Source organism: Fundulus heteroclitus, chromosome 13 (genome assembly GCF_011125445.2).
Source record: "Fundulus heteroclitus isolate FHET01 chromosome 13, MU-UCD_Fhet_4.1, whole genome shotgun sequence".
NCBI classification, from domain to species: domain Eukaryota; kingdom Metazoa; phylum Chordata; class Actinopteri; order Cyprinodontiformes; family Fundulidae; genus Fundulus; species Fundulus heteroclitus.
Window position 1 is genome coordinate 11,012,279 of NC_046373.1, and position 23,152 is coordinate 11,035,430.

Here is a 23,152-nt window from a genome sequence, read left to right on the forward strand (position 1 = left end):
AACTACCTTTTTTTTTTGCAGTTACAGCTTGAAGTATCACTACCAGCTTCTGACTAAACCTTTATCCATTATTTTAAAAAATAAAAATGGAAAATTTAATGGAAAATATTAGAAACAAACTCATAAAATTGTGAGAATGTAGTAGTAATTTTATGAGAACTTATGTTCTTTATTCTTGTACACCCAAAATTATGACTTTATTCTCATAATGTGAATATTTTTCTGATGTTTAATAGTCATAGATTTACGAGAACTAATAATTTTCTACAATTAAAAGCATACATTTTCTATATCAAAGCAAGTATATCTCTGACTTTGTAAAGTCAGGAATTTGGATCATTATTTTAATCATGTCATGACCCCCACATGCTGTCTTCAACTGTGGGAACCCCTCTAGTAGACAGTACGCTGGTTAACTAATAAACCATTGCATCTCTTTAGATTGGTGTCCACCATTTTTTGCATTTTTTGCAGAGTTATTTTCACAGACACAGAAAAAAAACTCAGTGAGAACAACCAAATTTGTTCAGCTGTGTCACTTGACAAGTAAAAAGATATCTGCTGGAATTTTTACCAGGAGAGACCAGCTGGATGGTTGTCCTTACCGCTACAGCCACTCTGGTGAAATGGAAAAGTAACAGTTGTTATGATTGCTTATTATTTGGAGTCCAAAATACGATTTTATCTGCAATAACTATATGACTTATGGTTTATACAGTAATGTAATGGCACATTTATAGGAAACTGTTTAAACCTCAACTGCATTTATTATACCCTCTTCTCTCTTGTATAAACATTACATGAAACCATTTGATATGAACATCAATGTTTTTAGTTGGTTCAGATCATAATTTATGGCATAAAATGTGATTTTGGCATTGTAATGGTTTAACTTTTAGAGGTAGGCTATAATTAGGATTAACATTTGAAGTTAAAGTGCTGTAACTGAGCTGTTTGAACAGGTTACTACTAATATTGTTCAGGAAAATAAAAATCTGTACCAAAATGTTCTGTTTACATGCAAATGTATGATTCTGTATTTCTAGGTACAGGCCACTGATGCTCTGCATCTATTGTAGGTACCATGAAGACAAAGTAAACATTGATTCCCACAGAACAGCCAAGGTACTCAGCAGAAACTGACTAAAAAGACTATAGTGTAACGGCATTAGTGTGACAGGTTTCCTTCTAAGGAACCAGGAAGTAAACACAGGATACACTCTGAACCAAAGTAGTTCCAGACCATACCTCTTGGTTTGAAAGGAGAAAAACTTGTTCCATTGTTGATGGAGAGGACCAATTGTTTATAAGGAATGTTACCTCCATCCTGGGTGACAAATGAGAATGATTTTGATTGATTTTAAACTAAATATCTTACTTTCTCCTTTAAAGTTGCTTGAGTCCAGATTAATAAGTTAAATTACTTTGATTTTGAATTCTTAATTGTTTTAAAGAGGAGTTGATAATTTTTATTCTTAACTTGGCTGTTGGAGATTCCACCTATTTTAGTTGTGAAAGCATTGTGTGATCTGTCAGTAGCGTTGTTTCTATTGAAGTATCGATCACATTTTCTTCTAAGTTTGAGGAGATCAGCCAAAGATCTATGCATGACTGTTGAGGCCTGAATATTAACCCCGCAAATAAAATAAAATAAAATCAATGTACACATACAATGACAATTTTGACAAATGTGCAACAACTTCTGAGACAGAAAAACTGTACAATCAATTAAAATTACAGAGGATACTTTGATAAAAAGTTAGATAAAGACTTCATCTACTTCACCAAACTTCTACTACTGGGAAAACTTTGCATTCCCAAGAAGGAAATGGTCAAATTCCAAGCCAAACATAAAACACTTCAGCAAGGTACTCAACATATGTAAAGCACCACAATTAAGGGAAATGAAAACAAAACGGAAATGAAAAAAATGTGTTCTCAACTAGCTTAATGTGAATATTTGTATGTAATTAGTATTTTGTAATATATGTAATATATTGTAATATATGTGATTGTACATCATAATTTGATTAGTGGATTTTGTGCCCGTATAACCGATGTGTTTTGATTTTTTGTGTGTTTTAATTCAAACACATTTCCATCTTCATCCATCCATCCATTCATCCATCCATACTTATTCCACATTTCCATCTGATAAAGATATTTTGTGCATGAAAACATATTAGAAGCTACTGTCTGTGAAACACACATTTTGTATCAGAAACTCTTTCTACACATTGTGTTGGTTAAACTCTAACCCTATTAGAGTTAATAGGGGAGGGGGAGCGGTGGCCTAGTGGTTAGAGCAGTGCGCTTGGGCTCTGAGAAGGTTGCAAGTACCTGGTTCAATCCCCACTGCCTGCACTCTGAGTCCCTGAGCAACACCCTTAACCCCCAGATTGCTCCCCAGGCGCCGCACAGTGGCAGACCACTGCTCCCCAAGGGGATGGGTTAACATGCAGAAGTGAATTTCTCCATTGTAAGATCAATAAAGTTCAATTATTATTATTATTATTATTATTATTATTATTATTATTATTATTCAGCTAAATTTATTCAAGGCTTCAATGTTTTTCATTTGATCAAGAAGAACATTTTTTTTTCAAACTTTACATAAATATGTTTTTAACAAAAAGATGCACGGGAATATATTTTCTGATGAATACATTTAAAGAATTACAAACTCAACAAGCAGGGATAGCTGTACAAACAAAGGGGGGGGGGGGGCATAAAGAATAATAAAAAAAATCTAACTTTATGAGAAAAACAAATAACAGGTATGTTTAGCATGTTTAAACTCTTATTTTCTTAATTAAATAAATTCTTAATTTTCTTTTTTGATCAACACATTTTAAACCAATCAGTTTCAGATTCAGAATCACATTCTTATTACCTATTGAGAAGCTGGGCGAGCTTTGCAAACAAAGGCAAATTCAGCTGTGCAGACTACATCGTTCCATTTCCCCGTTGGACCTGAGTTGGTGTGCACACACGATTCAGATCCTCCTGCATTGTTTGGCTCTCCTGTATGCCAATAACTATGGGTGATTGGAGAGCCATCGGTCCAGAAATATGCTCCGTCCCTTTGAGCGTCAGAGAGTCCGATCCATTTGGGTCCCTGAGCCGGGTCAAAGTTTCTGATCAGCATTTTGACAAAGTTCTCTTCTTCCAGACTGTGGATGGACACCAGGTTTGCTCCTTGAGACAGGCAGTGCTGCTCTGCATCTACCCAGGTCATCAGTGTGGCCACGTATTTGTAGCAGCGGCCATTGAAGCTGTACCAGAACACGGGGCAGCCGCCAGGCAGTAACCTCAACTCCTGTCCGTCCAAAGGAGCCACAGCAGCCAGAGAGAGACCAAACAAGAAGAAGAACATCATATTGGAGTCTGATGTCTATTGTTCTGAGAGATCTTAAGGTTTTGCAAGGGTTTATCTCCAGGGAAGGATGCAGAAGAGAGTCATGGAGAGACAGAAGTCAGAAGCCTGCTATCTTTATATTCCTCAGAAAGGGCGTCTATGCTGATACTTTAGTTTTTGTTTTGAATTCAGATAGCTTACATGATCAAGGCAACTCTTTATCTGTTCCCTTTTCACAGAATTAAGTTGTCATCATGGTTTTGCAGATATCACTGAGTGCAGTGTTGTCTAGTTCAGGGTTTTGAACAAACTTGATCACTGAATGAAATAAACCCAATATATATAATAGTTGCTTTATGTTATACCAGTGCCTCTGCTACTAACATTTTGAAATTGTTTTGGAACATCAAAAACTTGTCTCTGCACATGTTGTGCATGCTGACAGCTTTATTATTGTTCTGAATTCAAATGTTTTTTTTACAAACTAAACACCCATTCAGTCCAGCACATGCAGTTTGTACCTTTTTTTGGTGTCAGACCCAAGTTCTCCTTGTCTTCAAACACCATCGCAACAGAAGCGATCAAAGGTCCTGACACAATCAAGTCCCTCCTCAAAATATTAACAACAACTGCTTATAACAAGAAGGAATTGTGTTGATCATAAATTTATAAAGATGGTTCTACGCCACAACTCTAGATTGTAAAAAGCAGTGGAACAATTCTTTTTAACTCAAAGATAAAAAAAAGCAATGGTTCAAAATAAGGTAGTATCATATTTAAATCAATGATTAACTGTAGTCTATTTAAATATATATTGTACTAATTTGTGATCTATTTTCAGAGTGACCTAAATACTAGACTTTTTATCCTTCTCCCTTCCTGTTAGATTTATTTAATAGATGAAAACAAGGTATTTGTTTGGTGTAGCAGTATGTTAGAAGCAAATCTTCCTTTGCATGTAATTTGACAATTACAGAGATATATCAGGGCTCATTTGTACACATTTATTACACAAACAGCCAAAGGATATGTGGTTCATATAAAATAAGGTAATCTCTCAAGTCAAACCAACATTTTGATGGTGTCATGTGTTTACAGAGTAAAACAGCTGTTTATGTTCATATAAGATGTAATGTTTGACAGGATAATAACATACTTTAATGTATGTGTAAAACCCTGGGATCTTGGTACTAGTTTTATTATAAGACAAGGCAAGACATGGCCAGTTTATCTGTAGCACATTTCAGTAACAAGACAATTCAAAGTGATGTACATGAACAGAACATAAGAACAGAATACAGAAGAAATTACATTGGAATGGGATAGTAGCAGCAGGTCAAGATAAGTTGGACTACAAACTTAATCTGATGATGTTTGAGTGAACTACAACAGTTTTAATACCATATTAACATTACAAAGGCAACTCAAAACCTTGTTTTAACCTCGATTTAAAGGAAGTCAGGGTTTCAGCACTTTTACAGTCTCTGTTCTAGAGAAGTGGAGCATAAGAACTAAATGTTGCTTCTCCATGTCTGGTTCTGGTTCTGAGTATGCAGAGTAGACTTAAGCTAGAAGACCTGTGTAGTCTGGGTTGATACTCTGACAAGTCTATAATGTATTTTGGTGCTGAGCCATTCAGTGATTTAGAGTCTAACAGAAGTATTTTAAAGTCTATTCTCTGAATAACAGGGAGCCAGTGTAAGGACTTTAGAACTGGGGTGATGTTTTCTACTTTCTTAGTCTCAGTAAGGACGCTGGCAGCAGCGTTCTGGATCAGCTGCAGCTGTCTGATCCACTTTTTAGGCAGATGTGTGAAAACACAGTTGCAGTTATCAATTTGACTAAAAATAAAGGCATGGAATAGTTTCTTGAGATCCTGTTGAGACATTAGTCCTTTAATCCTAAAAATGTTCTTCCTACTTGCTTTCATTTTGTTTTATTTTCCTATATTTTAATCATGTAAAGCACTTTGCATTGTCTCTGTACTGAATTGTGCTGTACAAATAAATTTGCCTTGCCAGGTGATAGAAGGCCAGCTTTGTTACTTTCTTAAAATGTCTTTGAAGGTTCAGGTCTGAGTTCATCCCCAATTTTGAGTCTGATCAGTGGTTACTAGCTGAAGCAACTTAAGCTGTGCACTAACTCTTGATCGCTCCTCCCTTGGTCCAAAATGTATTACTTAAGTTTGGTTTTTACTCAAATGTAGAATTGATGATTTCTCTTTTTAGGGACTGGGGAAAACAGTCCCTAAAGAAGGGACGTGTTTATTATCTGAGTCAAAGCAGACGTTATGACAGGCAAAACATTCTTAAAAAGATCTGTGGGTAGAACATCAAGACAGCTGGAAGAACTTAGTTGGTGTACGATTTTGACAAAAAGCTTTTGTAGTTTATTTGGAAGAACTGGGACATTTTGTCAAAATCAGTTTTTGTTATGATCTTGGCACTAGTGCTGGTCTGATTCATCATTTGACACACCTGTACAGCTCTGCCCGTTTTCATCAGCCTTCACCAGATCCACCTGCACCACCGACTATATAATCAGCTCTCAGATCAGTTACCAGTGCCAGATTACTACAAGCAATCGGTGAGTTAAATCCAGCGTCCTGAATCCCGTCTGCCTGTTAATCTGTTTCCTGACCTGTTTCTGTCTTCTGACCCTCTGAGCCTGCCAAGCCCGTCGGAACTGATTATTGTGCTGTCTGGATTTCTGACCTTTTTCTGTGCCCTGACCCTTCCCACGGATTCTGCTTTGGACTGTCTCTGGATTTCTGATCACCCGGCTCTGACTCTGGATCTCAGATTTCGGACTGTGGTTATTCCACCCGATCATCCTGCCTGACTCTGCAATCATGGTTCTAACCCTGAACCTGTTTTTTGACCACGAGCACCTGCCAGTCCCATGAGTAAGATCATTCAAGCTGCCCTGATCTGACTCTGATTCAGTTTCAACCTGCAGCAGTTTTCACCTCAATAAACTGTTTTCTTGACAACATCTGATCTCGTCTGGCTGAATTCTGGGTAATCGGTTTAAAGTCATTACAGTTCTAGTATGAGACAACTATGGTAGTGATGATATGCATGTACAAACTGTTCCTAATCTTATGGGTTTTTTTTCAGTAAAAAAGTTAGGGAAAGTTTGTCAGAGAAGGAACAACTAGATGATGAAAACTGAGGTGCAACTGCTGGACGACAACATCAGTGATGTATGGAAAAGCCTAACAACGATCTCGGGTCACAAACAGAAAGCTCAGACTGTAGGTGACTTGAGATGGGTGAATAAGGTGAGCCAGCACTTTCAGAGGTTTGACCAGCCAGCCCCCAAAACTCAGCCTAACATGCTGCAAACACCCTCATCCTGGATGTCTGTTTTTGCACCCAGAACTGCACATATTTCAGCTCTCAGCTGTCATCCAACCCCACACATCCCAGATAGGAGGTCATTAAAACAGTTTGTTTTGGACTTAGGAGGCCTGTAAACATTCAAGAACATAGTTTGTACTGTGCTCTTTACCGGGAGAGGCAAACATACAAAAGAGTCAAATTTTCCCAGAAACACCTTTTTACATTTTGGTGAATCACTCAACAAAGTGGTAAGTTAACCCCTCCACCCTTCCTTTGTTGTGTACTCTACAGTGATTTAACAGTACAACAATTGAAATGTAAACAATGCAGGACAAAGGAACAGTGTGCCATCCCAGTATACAGGTGAGTATTTATTAAAAACCATTTGTATGTGCAGAAATGATTTGTGCAAGAATGCATGTTAGAGACTGAGAGTTCAGCAGCATCTGTAATGCTGGATAAGGGTGCAATGATGCAAATGTGCAAATATACGAATGTGGTACAGAGTCCAGTTTATAGCTTCAGCAGTTCAACAGTCTGATGGCAGCAGGGAAAAAGCTTTTGCAGAACATGGTGGACCTGCAGCGGATGCTGCGGTACCTCTTCCCAGAGGGCAGCAGGGAGAACAGTCCATGGTGGGGTTGTGAGGGGTCCCTGATGATGTTACGGGCTCGGGCCAGGCAGCGTTGGGATGAAATGTCTTTAATGGAGGGAAGAGGAGCCCCGATGATCCCTTCTGCTGTCCTCACCACTCTCCTCACATTCTTCCAGTAGGAGGCACTGCAGCCTCCAACCACACAGAGAGACAGCTGGTCACAATGCTCTCTATGGTGCTTCTGTAGAAGGTCGTGAGGATGGGCGGGGGCAGGTGGGCTCTCCTCATCCTCCGCAGGAAGTACAGTCGCTTCTGTGCCCTCTTCACCAGGGACTTGGTGTTCACAGACCAGCTGAGGTTGTCCGTGATGTGCACCCCCAGGAACTTAGTACTGCTGACCACCTCCACAGCTGAGCTGTTGATGAGCAGTGGAGCGTGGTGAGGCCGGTTCTTCCTGAAGTCGACAATGATCTCCTTCGTCTTCTCCACGTTCAGGATCAGGCTGTTGTCTCTGCACCAGCCCACCAGCTGTTCCACCTCCTCTCTGTAGTCCTGGTCGTTGTCGTCTCTGATCAGGCCCACCACCGTTGTGTCGTCTGCAAACTTCACGATGTGATTGGTGGTGAACCTGGGGACACAGTCATGAGTCATCAGGGTGAACAGCAGGGGGCTCAGGACGCAGCCCTGAGGGGAGCCCGTGCTGAGGGTGGTGACATCAGAGGTGCTCTGTCCTACCCGGACTGACTGAGGTCTGTTGGTGAGGAAGTCTAGCAGCCAGTTGCGAAGAGGTGTGCTGAAGCCCAGATGTTCCAGTTTTCCCACCAGACTCCCTAGTGTACAAAGAGTTTTTACAGGGTAGGGTGTACTTTCAGGATCTCTAGAATGCTCTCTGAGATATAAGACACAAAGTAAAGGTCATAGATCTTGATTTTTGTGTTTTTCTTGTTACAGAAGCGTTTAAACCCATTTACAGGTGGACTGCATAAGATTAAGACCTGTGGCCCTGTAGTTCGCTCTTTCTCTGGCCGTTTAGGATAAGACTGTTTAGAATGAAGACTGTCGTACCTTTGATTGGGTCATCAGTATTACGGAAGAGTATTAGGGTCATAAAAAAATAAAAAAGTCTATTTAATTCTAACTTTATTGGAATTCTGAATTATTATCATTGTTGAGAGATGAGATTTTTTTCTCAGAATTCAGTCTTTATTCTCAGAAATCTGACTTTATTCTCAGTGACAAGAGATGAGATTTTTTTTTTCTCAGAATTCTGACTTTAATCTTAGAATGCTGACCTTAATGCAGAAGGGCTCCAGGAATGACATGATGTGGATGTAACCAGCTTCATTGATAAAGATGTGAGTTGTGCGGAAGAACTAATCCTCTTCTGTATGTTTATCATGTTGAAGTAGAGCAAATCTATTTGATAGTGGAATTCCAACATTTCCACCTGGTTCACTCCTATCAGCGGGGACACGTTTCTGTAATGTCGTTCAATAAAAAAAAAAAAAAAAAAAAAAAATGTTTTTAAACATTACCAGCATATTTGTAAACATTATGTAGAACTTGATAATACAGCAAAATACAATTGTATTAAAACAAACAAACAGAGGATGGTTGTGATTTATAAGCTAAAAAAGCCAATGACCCATTTGGAAACATTATACCATTTAATGGCTGGACATAAGTGTGATAGTTTACGGTATTTGTTTGTTCTGTCCCTAAAAGGACAGAAAAGCAACACGTTGTGTGTCCACATGTGTACTGTTGTATGTTATTCCTTCATGTATGGTGACACAGACCTACAAATGGGTTTACATGATATTTTTGTGCATGAAAACATTTTCTGAACATTTCGCCTCCTTCCCAAAGTCCAAAACATGGGAAACTGTTAGGAAAAACATTCTCAAAACATAAAATCATTTTGTACAATGTAGGAACATCTAAGCACCAGGGACATGTCTAAATGTACTGACTGAGTTCATCTGATGTTATATTGCTCTTTCCTCTCCTCTCTCTGTTTTCTCTCTTTTAGCATTTTGTCTCATCTGTTTCTCTCCTTTTTCCTTCTTTTACCTTACCATTTCAGTGCCCATTGAACATGCAATAGTCCCAGCATAACATCTAATAAAGCTTCTTCATATGTATATCAAGCGCAGCACTTTGGCGAAAGCAGTAAGGCTCCACTTGTGAAAGTAAAATGTATTGGGCTCTTTTTAGCATTAAGACAACAATTCTTATTGACACATTGGCAGACAGGATACAAAAACAAAAAAGGGTTCACCTGCTTCCTTTAAATGTACTTTCAGCTTTCATGTAATTGATCAGTTTTCCCAGAGCGTGCAAAGACTGAAATAAGGAATAAAAGAAGGTATATAAAAATATGACCACTCTAAATAGTGAGGAAAATGATTAAAACTGTCATATCATAAAGGCATAAAAAATTAAAAACACCGTAAACATGTATTTTTCTGGACAATAGTGGACAATAATGGACAAATAATGCAATTGTGTAAAAAATCTTTTTAAATATTGTCATATCTGTTGCATTCTGTGTGAAAACCCTAACACTATCATGTTGGCATGACATTTAGGGGAAGGAATTTTTGGTAAACAGAATCAAAACATCTACTGTAGCTCACTGTGAAGCAGAATATAAAAGAACATCAGTGGTTGTCCCAAAGACAATCAGTCAAAAAGATCACACAGGAAAATGGCTTGCATGTTTGTTGAGACTGTCATCTCAATTGTCTTTTTTGTTTTACATAATTAATCCTATCATCCTGTGTTACACGTGAGTTTTAAAGCTCATTCGTCATCTCTAGCTGCCTTTAACTATGTACAAAAAAATTGTTGACTATTTTCACCTCATCTAAAATGTATTTTTAAAACAAGAACACAGCTGGTCTAACTGGTTCATAATCTGGATAAAGTACTTTCCCACTCTACTGGTTCATTCATGTAAACTAACCGTTTACATGAATGCATGAATCAGATTTTTGAAATTCAGTTGATTGAGAATAAGCTTTACATGGTTATTAAAATCACAAAAACATATATATGAAGTCAATCTTCGAACTTAAAGCATTCACATGTGTATGAAAAATGAGAAGAGAGGAAACGTAAACATTTTAAGAACAGTTTCTGTAATTGATTTCAAACTTATTTTAGAATTGATTTGAAATGTATGCTATTCTTTTTCTTTTTCTTTTTAAACTGCTTAACAGCCTTGCACCCCGTATTTATTTCAACTTTTGAATGTTTATGTGCGTAGCTGGTTCTTGAGGTCATCCAGTTAGCCTGTGATCCAGATATTTATCCGGGTGTATTATTTTATCCTTAAAAAATATTAAAGTACCGCTTAATTTACAAAAACACCCTGGAAGTTTGACTATATCCCTTGCTCTCAAGTCTTCGAGATGCACAGTACCCTTATGGTGCCAATATGTACATATTGTTGCTTGCTATGATACCCTATGTGAAAAGGATGTACATGTGGATACACATCTCTATTGTTGTAATGTGCATTACTTCCTAATAAAAATATGAAGAAAAAAGAAGACATTCTTGAAATATATAATGATACAAATATTATTTGTATTTTGGTTTTATTTATGCTTTTATTGATAATGATTTATTTATAAATTTAAAATGATTTATTACAAATTCCCACATCAGCACTTTGAATGTTTTGTTACTGAAAAGTGCTATATAAATAAACCTACATTACCTTACATTTATTTCAAATGTTGATGTCACACAGGAATTATATACAGTATATATCCATTAATAGCAGCAGAGAGCACAACACTGACATCTGGAGGTGGGTGTGAAGCAATGTTCCATACAACCAATTTCCTGTCTAAAAGGGCAGACTCTGTACTGTGTAAAACTTTAAGACCAGATTGAAAAACCTCTAAAATATCATGTTTTTCTAAAAATGCCATTACTTGCTTATCATCCACATTTTGAAGAATTTCTGAAACAAAAGGCAGTTTGGATATGGGCCTGAAATTTCCAAAAGTATTGGGACCAAAATCAGGTATCTAAAGAAGAGGTTGAATTACTGCCTGTTTAAGATTAAAAGGCACAACACCAGAGGACAGGCTACTATTAATAATTTAATGTAGACAAGGGGGAAATAATGAGGAAAACCTTTTTAAAAATCAAGGGAGGAGAGCATCATATGCAGAACCTGAGGGCTTCATGTGAGCAACAATCTCATGTAGAAAAAGCAGTGAAACTGACTCAAACTTGTCAAAATGAAAAACAAAGGAGACGACAGAAAACAGAAATTTTTCAGCTTAAGTTTATTATTGCAGAATTGCTTTTCATAATGAAGCTCCTTTTCAATTGCCATGCTAAGAAAAAATATTAACATTAGTTCAGAAGAGATTACCTTTTATCCAATTTTCACAAGTTAAACGTGCTTACAGCTGCTGGGTGGAATTTGACAGCTTTTCTGACACTAGGGGCAAACATTTCGAGCTATGCAAACGAAGGGTAATTTAGCAGAGCAGTCTTCATCGTTCCATAAATGATTAATGCCGTGGTTGGTGTGTCCACAGTGTTCGATTTCATTAGCATTGTTTGGCTGTCCATCATTCCAATTGGAAAATTCATGTTTCGATCCCTCGGACCATATCCAGGATCCCTCCTTGTGGATGTCAGTGAGTCCAATCCAGGTATATCCCTGATTGGCATCAAAGTTCTGGATGAGGTAGTTGACAAAGTTATGTTCTTCCAGACTGTGGATGGGAACCAGGTTGCCTCCCTCTGACACACAGTGGATTTCAGCTTCACCCCAGGTCATCCTTGAGGCAAAATACTTGTAGCAGCGGTCATTGAAGCTGAACCAGAACATGGGGCAGCTGCCACGCAGTAGCTTCATCTGTGTTTTGCCATCTGAGGCAGACGCAGCACTCAGAGCCAGAGCAAACAAGAGGGGGAGCAGCATCGTGTCGGAGTTTGAAGCCCTTGGTTTGACGCTGGATTTAATCAACAGTGAACAACCTTGAAAAGAGTCCTGGTGAGGTGGATGGCAGCCTGCCTTCTTTTATATGCATCAGAAAGGGCATCTGTATCGTTGGTGAGATGTGATTGGCTGAAACCTCCGCGACATCCAGCTACAATCAACAGTACAGTAAATGCACTTTAGTCATTTTTATTGCATTGTAAATGTGCAGATACAGCACCCTCGATATTTTTTATACATATTTTATGTTACGAGCACAAACCTATTTCATTAGGATTTTATGTGAGAATTAAACTCATAGGAGTGCATTGTTGTGAAGCAGAATAAATTGATATATTGTTTTTAGTTGGTAAATTGAATTGAATTGCCTTAATTGTATCCTGTGGGGGAAATTACTAGGATTAATTAGGAGATTAACATAAAAAATAATGTGGTAAGATTTTGTATTCGGCTCCCAAAAGTCACTACTTTGCAGTTACAGTTGCTCCTTTTCAAGTGTGCCTACCACATTTGGACATCTAAAGACCAATAGCTCTAGTTGCAGTCATACTGGATGAAGAGCATCTGTGAACATCGATTTTAAAGTCCTCCCACATGTTCTCCTTGGCAGTTGGAATTGCACTTAGCCATTCAAACACATTTTTGTCAGTGCTCTGTGAGGAGTTTATATGGATATGATATGATATGTGTCCTATCATGATATAGTTTTATAACCTAACTCTGTGTTAAAGTTCTTTATTGCTTTACTGTTGGCCCATTAGCTGTGGTCCTTGGTCTTGAGAACGGTGTTTGTTCACTAATGTTCTCCAATAAAACTTTGTGGCCGTCACAGAACGCACGTATTCATGTTGAGGTTAAGTTGGAATAGAATAGAAATAGCCTTTATTGTCCTTCAACCAGAAGCAAAGTGAAAGGCAAGCTGAAGCCGGCATAGATAAAACAAACAAAAAAAAAAAAACCACAAAGATAAAAAAAATAAAAACAAACAAGAAAAAGAAACTGGGAAGTTTACAAGATAAGAAAAGAAATACAAAGCAGTTATTAAAACTAACATACTATCATTAAAGAAATGTGCTTTAGTAGGTTTATTTAAACATATCTACAAATTGTGCAACTGTTTTATGCATATAAACAACAACAGATTATTTGCAATCCCTGCTGTGCAAAAACAGCAGGGATACAAACACTTACTGCAATAACGCTCCTGTTGTGCCTTTAGCAGTCTGGGACTGAAGGAGCTCTCCAGTTCTGAAACAGCCTCATGCATGGGATGGGAGACACCGGCCAAGAGCGGTGTTATTTTTGCCAGAATCCTTCTGTATCCCACCACCTGGATCGTGGGGGCATCCTTGTACACCTCTGGCCTTCCTGTTTAGCTTATCTAAATAAACATTTTTTTTCCACTTCTGATCTTTCTTGTCATTTCCTTCAGTACCGCTTACAGCTCCTCCTTGTTTCCTAACCTAAAGGCTCTTCTTTTCTCCTTGTGGAAAGACCATGATGCAGTCTGTGATGCTGTCAATGTCCTCTTCATGAGGAGCACAGAGCTCTTTCCACACAGTGGACTTGAAACAGTCTGTCAGAGCTTCTTCAGTCTCCTCAGGCTACCTCCTCACTGTGTTGGGGACTCATCGTTAAAAATAAACGGTTTGGAGCCACATTAAAATATAAAACCTGCCAGATTATCAACACCTTATAGAAAAATAGATTCCTAAAATCCTAACATTATCATAGCAATTTTTTCCTCAAGAGGATTCATAGTCGTTTGTATCATTGGTCATCACAACTATTGCCATTTTAGATGATCCACAATCATGTGTTGTCTGAAGGTCAAATTATGAAACCCTCAGAAGTTACATAAAACAAAGAATTATATTGTCTACTGAAAGCCTACATTGTTTCATAAATATGAAATACAATAACTGTTATGAATGCTGCTGGAGAACCCGATGTGCAGCCCAACACAGAGCTTCATTATTAAAAAGTTTATTACAGAATGTGAATAGTGGCAGATGAGCCAGGCAGGCAGTAATGGGCAGAAGACCAGAGGACGCAGGTGGGGTGAATGACAGAACCGAACTGACCAGGGGTTGCAGACGGTGACGGGCCAGACCAGCGATGAAGGCAGGAGCTGACTAGAACAAGCAACGTGGACCAGGGAATCACCAGAAGGAGCAGAGCGAGTGGCTGCAACTCATGGGGAAACAGGGAGACTTGTGCAATCAGACTTGTGAAAACAAGCCAAAGACCAGCAAGAAAACCTTTTCTGCTTGTAAAATAGTTGTCGTGGACTATGGGGAGAATTGAGCCTTATTGATAACCAGAAAAAAGAGTTCTGTCTGAAAAAGCGAAGCCCAAAAAAGCGACTTCACATTCAAAAACAAACCCAACAGCGTTTGAGTTTGTTTTTGAACCGCCGACTCACAAAAGTTGCAACTGACAAGCCCAAAAGTCGCTTATAATATGCTATGCAACACTAAAGCTCCCATGAACACTCCTCATGGACAGTATGATGATATTTTCATTCCGTTGACAAAATAAATGCCAAATAAATGGAGCGTACCTGCACAGACGCTGCAGTCGCTGGTATCAGGTCTGGACTTTCAAGCGTTGGCTCCTTACCGACAAAATGTAGAGAGCACATATGTGTCTTTAGTCAGATTCCAGAGTAAAGTACTCTCGGTTACAAGCTTATATGCAACACTGGCATTTCTCTCCGATTCTTCTGAGGTTTTGGAAAATCAATGGGAAAAAAAACTCCCTTCATCTGGTCACGATCATCAGATCACAAGTCACTCTGACAGATACCAATGCAGCGGTGTATTGTTGTTGCCATAATATGTATGTTGAGACAATATTCAGGACATATCTGTTCACTTTTTGACTCATACAAGTAAACTATTCAAGCGCACCTCTCTATGTTTGTACAACTACAAGATAGCCATGACACATGTTCTAAAATTTGACGTCATTTGAGGAATTCCCTATTTAAAGGACAGCAGATTCACCGTGGGGTGTCTATCGGGGGGAATTGCATCAACTCTTGTCACAAGACAATCTTTACAATAGCAGACACAGGAAGGACAGTGGGCTTCCCTGACCCAGGAAATGATTGAAATAGAATTAACAGGCTCGTGAGATAGTCATAAAATTAAACAATGGGTCACACAGACTGTAGTCACCTTTCTTTAAACATACAAGAACAGTGGTATAAAATTTTCCACCACACTCTAAATGCTTATGTTCGAAATAAAAGCTTTATTGTTTACTCTTCTATCCAGTTATGTATTTATCTTTATTACTAGCCATTTAAAGAGATTAGATTGTTAAAATCAAATACTTTTAGTTTCAGTTTGAGAAACTTATCACGCTGGCAGTGCATCTTTCTGACATGTCAGCAGAGTGCGGCCACTGGCTAGTATTGTCAGGCATATTTAAAGATTAACAGCAAAGATGTTCAAAGTGATATTCTTTCGTCCAGATAATCCTGAAATAGAGACCTTTTGATATAAAGTCTCCCCTCCTTCTCTCTCCCATTCACTGTTGGATTACTGTGGAAGAAGTCAGACGTGCTCCCCTCTCCCCCAACTTTCTTAGGCATCATGCATTAGCAACTATTCATGGAAAGAGCATCAACAGGAGAATTTTGAGAACAAGCCTGTTTTGGCAATAAACAAGATTCTCAAATTCAAAAAAGCTGACATCGCAAACTGATTTAGCTCAGTGTACGAAAAGTCCAAAAGAAAGCAAACAAAAACCTAAACATGACAATCATCACTGATATCTCATTTGTAGCTGGATCTTGGCTTGTACAACAAAAACTGATTCCAATCTTAATGTTCTGGCTCATTGAAGGTTCAGTGGGGTAAAGTAGAGACAGATCTTTTGCAAACTTTTAAATAACCAAAACTTTAGGCATGCTTCCAAAATGGACTGCTAGTCACTGGACAGATGTCATCACAGGTGTAATGTGATCAGCTTATCAAAGGGATTTTAGAGCGCTTGTAGACATCCAAGTCTTGACAGATTAGTCAATAAAAAAGTTACAATAATTGAAAGATGTAAGTTCCTTATTCAGCTCCTGTAAATGTGTGTGTTTTAAATAACAGCTTTACCTTTTGCTGTTGGCAATAACAACCTACTATCCATAGAGATTAGATTGCCCAAAGAAAATCGTTTTTGTTTCATTTTGGGAAACTTATCTCCATGGTGGTACATCTTTCAGAATGATCAGAATCTGAACAAAAGTATGGCTACTGGCTGGTATTGACAGATATATAACAGCAAAATGTTGAAATAAATATTCTCTCTTCCAGATTGATGAAAATGAGACCTTTGATGCAAGTCTTCCCTCCTTCTCTCCCATTCACTGTTTGATTGGCATGAAAAAACAAAGTTGTACAAAGCCTATTCTTAAACTCTTAAATTGTGAATTTTGTGATTTTTAAAATAGAAGTGTTGCCATTTTTGCTGCCTTCTAGTGGTTGTATTACAGCACAAAACCTATTTTATCTGATACTTTGCAGCTTTAATACTCACACCTGATCTCCTCAAAAGCTGTAGATGGCACAAAAACACTCTCACACACTCACACCTAAAGATAATTTAGAGAGGCCAATTAACCTAACTGTCATATTTTTTGGACTGTTAGTTCCCGGAAAAAAACCCATGCATGCACAGGGAGAACATGCAAACTTTATACAGAAAGACCCAGGGCAAGGGTAGGACTTGAACCCCTTTTTGTGAGGTGTGCTCTCCCAGTCCGTAAATACAGCAAGTATCAAACCATTCTTTGAAAAGAACAATTTGGCCAAATTACTTCTGCAGAGCCACAGGCCCATCTCACACCTTCCCTTTATCGGTAAGATCATTGAAAAAGTTGTGTTTCAACAATTAAACACCTTCTTAACAACGACCAGCCACTTTGACATTTTCCACTAAGGTTTCGGTTCTCACCACAGGACAGAGACCTGCCTTGTCAAGGTGTTTAATGACATCCATATAAATGCAGACTGTGGAAGACCCACAGTGCTGGTAGTATTAAATCTGAGTGCAGCATTTGTCACTGTTGATCACTTCATTCTGTTAGACTGCCTGGAAAAATGGGTCAGCCAATCTGGTACAGCGCTGAACAGGTTTAAATTTCACTTGATTTTTTTATTTCCTGAGGAGGATGTTTACCATAGACATTGGTCAGCACAAATATTCCCATGTTCAATGATCTTGAACTATGTGTTATCTGTCAAATTATCAAACCCTCAAAAGTCACACAAAACCAAGAATTACATTATCTACTGAAAATCTACAATGTTTTTATAAAAATAAAATTTGTAGCTGGATCTTGGCTTGTTCAACAACTGATTCTATTCTGAGTGTTCTGGCTCATTGCAAAAGTTCAGTGAGGTAAAATAGAGACAAAATAACTAACTAACTAAACTTTAAACTTGCTTTCAAAATGGGCAGGATGTCAGTGGACAGACGCCATCACAGGTGTAATATGATCAGCTTATCAGAAGGATTTTGGACTGCTTGTAGAAATCAAATCCCTAAGATATTGAAGTCAATCTGAAAAGGTGATAATGATTTCAAAATGTAAGTTCCTTATTCAGTTCCTGTAAATGTCTGTTTTTTTTAATAACAGCTTTATCTTTTGCTGTTTTATCTAGTTACGTATTTATCTTTAACCATTTGGCAACAACAACCTATGCTACCCAATGAAAGAGATTAGATTATTCCAATAAAATTGTTTCAGTTTCAGTTTGAGAAATTTGTGTCCATGGCGGTATATTTTTCAGAGGTGTTAGCATGACCTGAACAGGAGTGTGGATACTGGCAAGTATTGGCAGATCAATATAAAGATCAACAGCAAAACAATGTAAGCAATTTTTTCTTGTCCAAAGATTCCTGTAAGGGAAACCTCTGATGCATTTCTTCCCTACTATCCCCTCCCATTCACTGTTTGTTTACGGTGAAAGAATCCAGAAGAGGATCTTCATAGTACTGCCCTTTTTCCTAATTTAGACTTCATAAAAACTCCACAAAGGCAGCAAATGCCCACCTGAGTTAACATTTACATATATTACAGCTGTGCTGTTGAAGGGAAGTAACAAAAAAGGGGGAAAAAATACCAAAATGCATCAACAGAAATATTGACCCCCCCCCCCCCCCCCCCCCCCCCCCTTTGGTCAGTGTTGGATGTGAGTGTTATGTGGGAATGTGTGTACAGCGTCTTTTTTTTTTTTTTTTTTTTTCTCTGTGTGTGGTGAGTGGGGCACAAGGGAGGGATGGGGTGAATGAGGTTTTTTTTTTTTTTTTTTTTTTTTTTTTTTCCAGGTATGGGTGTGGTCCGCTCCCTCTCCCAAGAACATCTCAAGTCTCCGATAGGTGCGGAGCCCATCCCCCCACGTCCTGCCCTCCTCCACTTCATTGGCGGGCGCCTTGGCCCCCTGGCGCATTGGTTGGCTTCGGGTTTGGGGCGGGTTCCCGGGCGGGCGCCGGCCCACTCCCGGCGGCCTCTTCGCGGGGCCTGGCCCCCCGGGGGGCGGCCGGGGCCCTCGTCGCGGGGGCGGGGCGCCCCTGGGGCCTCTGGCCCTCAGGGCCCTTGGCCGGGACCACTTCAGCGGGGCTGGCTGCCGGCGGAGCCCACGGGCTCGTCTCCGCGGCTCTTGAGGGCGTCGGCATTGCGGTGGCTGGGGGATTTCCTCGGGGTCGTCTCTGCTCCTTCCTTGGGGGGGGGGGGGGGGGTTGCAGATATCCTGTGTCGGCCCCTCCTGGGCGACCTGCTTTAGGGACCCCTTTGGGAGTCCGGGGCTACGGGTCCCCTGACGCCTGCCTCTGTGCTCGGGGAAGGTGGGTCTTTGGTTCTCCACAATCACTATCAAGCTATTTCTGGATAATCTTCACCTAAACTAGTGCACTTTCACATCTCCCACTGGTGCTGGGTCCCAGGTATTAAGTGTTCACTTATATACAGTAATCTTATAATTTATTTATTTATTTATTTTTGTTTTTTCACTTTCTTTTTTCAAATATCACATTACACATGTCAGCTTACATAATAATATATATGATTTAGCAATGGCATCTAGGTGTTATTCGAGTGTATCTGTTGCTTTATGTCTGTTGGTCGTGCTGTTCTTTTTGTGTCTCTTTCCAGGTGATGGAGCAGACAGAGGACGTTTTATCATTCTCTTCCTTTTATCTCCTCTTTCTTTCACCTCTACTCTTTTTTTTCTTTTCTTTCACTTTTTGTTCTTCCTTTACTCTCCCATTGTCATGTCCATATAATTTGAAATTCTCCTTGCAGGAATCATAATAAAGCTATTTACAAGCATAAATCAAGTGGAGCACTATGGCGAAAGCTGTTTGCTCCACTTGTAAAAGCAAAATCTGTCGAGCTCCATCTGGCATTGAGACATCAATTCCTATTGCCATATTGCTAGACAGGACACTGGAAGAAAAAAAAAAAGGGGGGAAAAATACCAAAATGCATCAACAGAAATATTATGATGCCCAATTTGTAAGTACTAGTGCAACGAGACAGTATTTTCTTTTTTCATGCTATATGTGTATGCAGGCATAAAATGGAAACTATTATAAATTAGTCAAGCTTTCCCCACAGTGACTGACAAAACAAATTTTAATGTTGTATCCATGGCTTCCAATAATCTGTCAGCATCCTGAACTCTTTCTCACAGTATAAATGAGACGGTTTCAAAATGAAACATTGTTTTCACGCAGTAGAAATGAATGATCCGTTGTTTGTTCCTCTTAAAGTGATTCACTAGAACAAACCTGTTCTGTGGAGCTGCATATGAAATAAAACACTTATACTCACTTATAACACAATAAAACTTAAACATAAAAAAGAGAAATTGATTGGACTGTTTCCATAGAAAGCGGATTCAATAGCACACCCTGAAGTCAGTCATCACGATAGAAAGCATCTCCACATGGAGTCAGTTTGGCTTCCCATGATCAAGAAGCAGACATTATTCCAGATGAACGTGTTATAAGGGCTATATATCAAACTTTAGAGGACAAAGCAGATTTTATCTAGTCTCTTCTAAAATGCCTTGCTCTGGAAGACGTCGGATTTTGCGAGGGCAAAGAATCAAAAGGCCTAGTGAGGTAGTTGCTCTACTAGGAGAGGCATTTGCAGAGAAATATACGCTTGTCATCTTTTACATGCCTTTCAAAGTTACAATGAAAAGAAGGAAAAATGTATTCAAGAATATGTACGTGTACTCTATCAGATTTTCTGGCTGGCGTTGAGGCAACAACCAAACATTTTAAGTGATGCCAAAATTGCTGTCTGAAATCTGTTTATTGAGGTGAGAGATACTTCACTTAGAAGAGTGATGATTAGACACAACACCTGTTCAAAATAAAGACTTGACAAGTTAGCACCTTGTGATGCCATTTTTAGGGAACACTTTTGGATATGTAAGAATATGAGGTTTACACAGCTTGGTGGCTAAAGTTGACATCAGCAAACTCTTTGCTAATTTCCTACAAAAGGTTAATTGATTTAGAAGTGGATACTGTGTTTTACCATTACTGATTGTGGATTTTTAATAGTCAAGGACCCGGTTTAACTAAAATAGGATAAATATGTTCTCTCTTTTAAATTTTTTTTCAGTATTCTTGCTAGAGCATTTTGTATCACCTGAAGCCTCTTAACAGCAATTTGTGGACTTCCTGAAAGTAAAAATTACAATTGTACAGCCTCAAAGTAACCAATGAATGGAGTAGTTTCTCAGCATCATGCCAGAGTATTTCTGATTTTGGCAATATTCCAGAGGTGAAAAAAAAAGAAATCCTATATATCTGTTTGATATGGTATTTTAAAAAAAAACATGTCCTGGTCAAAAATAACACCAAGGTTTCTTATATTATTATCAGAGGCCAATTTAATGGCATCCAGATTATGGGGTTGATTAAGAAAGTTTATTTTTCAAAGACTCTGGTCCAAGGACAACTACTCCTGCATTGTATGTAAAACATTTATTTATTAAAAAAGTAGAACATTTAAAGTCAACAAGGTTTTTACAGTATGTTTTCAAGACATGCCTGTAGTCTACATAATTGATTAGATTAATCAGGATTTTTTGATTAATACAGAAGAGTATCATCAGCATAATATTTGCATGCTGTCTGGTTACTTTACCTATTAGAAGCTACAGTATATCAGCTCATAAAATAAAGGGAACACCAAATAACACACCCTAGATCTGAATGAATGAAATATTCTTATTAAATACGTTTTTCTTCACATAGTTGAATGTGCTGACAATAAAATCACACAAAAATTATCAATGGAAATCAAAATTATTAACCCATTGAGATCTGGTTTTGGAGCCACACTAAAAAATGAAGTGGAAAAACACACTACAGGCGGATCCAACTTTCATGTAGCGCCCTTAAAACAAGTCACAATGAGGCTCAGTAGTGTGTAATTACCTCCACATGCCTGTATGATTTCCCTACAACACCCGGGCATGCTCCTGGTCTCCTGAGGGATCTCCTCCCAGACCTGGACTAACGCATCCGCCAACTCCTGAACAGTTTGTGGTGCAACATGGCTTTGGTGGATGGAGTGAGGCATGATATCCCAGATGTGCTGAATTGGATTCAGGTCTGGGGAACGGGTGGGCCGGTTCATAGCATCAATGCCTTCATCTTTCAGAAACTGCTGACACACTCCAGCCACATAAGGTCTACCATTGTCCTGCATTAGGGCGAACCCACGGCCAACCGCACCAGCATATGGTCTCATAATGGGTCTGAGGATCTCATCTCTGTACCTAATGGCAGTCAGACTACCTCTGGCGAGCATATGGAGGGCTGTGCACCACCCCCCACCATTACTGACCCACTGCCAAACCGGTCATGCTAGAGGATGTTCCAGGCAGCAGAACGTTCTCCATGGCATCTCCAGACACGTCTGTCACTTGTGCTCAGTGTGAAGAGCACAGGGTGGCAGCAGCAAACTGGCGCCCTGTGCTCTCTGTCAAATGCCAAACGTCCTGCATAGTGTTGGGCTGTAATAGGGCTGGATGATAATTTAATAATACATATCGATCAATAGATATATATATATATATCGATGATAGAAAAAAAGGGTAAATAAAAAGTTCAATAGAATAACAGTGTTCCTTCCTTTTGCATTCTAGCCATCAAGGTTAATATTGGTCATTACATAATCTTAACCAATCACAAACGGAGACCCAGGAACCAAGCTCCGCCCCCTTGAATGAGTTCAGAGAGCACATGACCCACTCAGCAATGGATTTGACCCTCTCATAGGCACATTTTTGAGAAGGGTAGCCTGCACAGAGTATCGCTACGCGGCAAGTGCTGTATATTGATCTGAAAAATCATTTAGTATATCCCAAATTAAGCTGATACTAGGGTCAAAACTTACACGTTTTGCTTTAAATCTTTTGGTTGAGGTGGATCTAAGATACAAGTTAAAGGTTTAGATGAAGCAAAAATGTTTGATAACTCAGAAAGCTCAACTGGATCAAAACAGTCCAAGCACAGGCCAAATTCTACAGATACCTCTTCTGCTGCCTCACTTACTGAGGATGGATTAATCATGTTCAGGAGGGTGCCAACAATCTTATTTCTAATAGAATCAATTTTATTTATAAATAATACCCTAAAGTCATTACTGCTAGAATGGATGGATCAACAGAACTTTGACTCTGTGTAAGTTTGACAACTGAAATCCGAAAACTGAAAACATTTAATACTAAAAAGAAACCTATGATTACTTTTTTTTCCCTCTGTTAATGATGAAAAATAAGGTGTTCTAGCTTTGCAAAGTGTCTTTTTGTACAACAGTAGACTACTTATCCAGATTAAGTGGTAATCATCAA

At 38.8% G+C, this 23,152-nt stretch overlaps 2 protein-coding genes across 2 annotated transcripts; both read right to left on the reverse strand.

Moving 5' to 3' along the window:
- Positions 1-2,893: 2,893 nt before the first annotated feature.
- LOC105937527 (lactose-binding lectin l-2) lies at positions 2,894-3,379 on the reverse strand. The gene has a single exon (XM_012878879.3). It carries the CDS (start codon positions 3,377-3,379, stop codon positions 2,894-2,896), a length of 486 nt encoding a protein of 161 aa, XP_012734333.2.
- An 8,209-nt stretch (positions 3,380-11,588) lies between these two features.
- LOC105937529 (lactose-binding lectin l-2) lies at positions 11,589-12,290 on the reverse strand. The gene has a single exon (XM_036145949.1). It carries the CDS (start codon positions 12,249-12,251, stop codon positions 11,763-11,765), a length of 489 nt encoding a protein of 162 aa, XP_036001842.1. The 5' UTR covers positions 12,252-12,290; the 3' UTR covers positions 11,589-11,762.
- Positions 12,291-23,152: the final 10,862 nt, after the last annotated feature.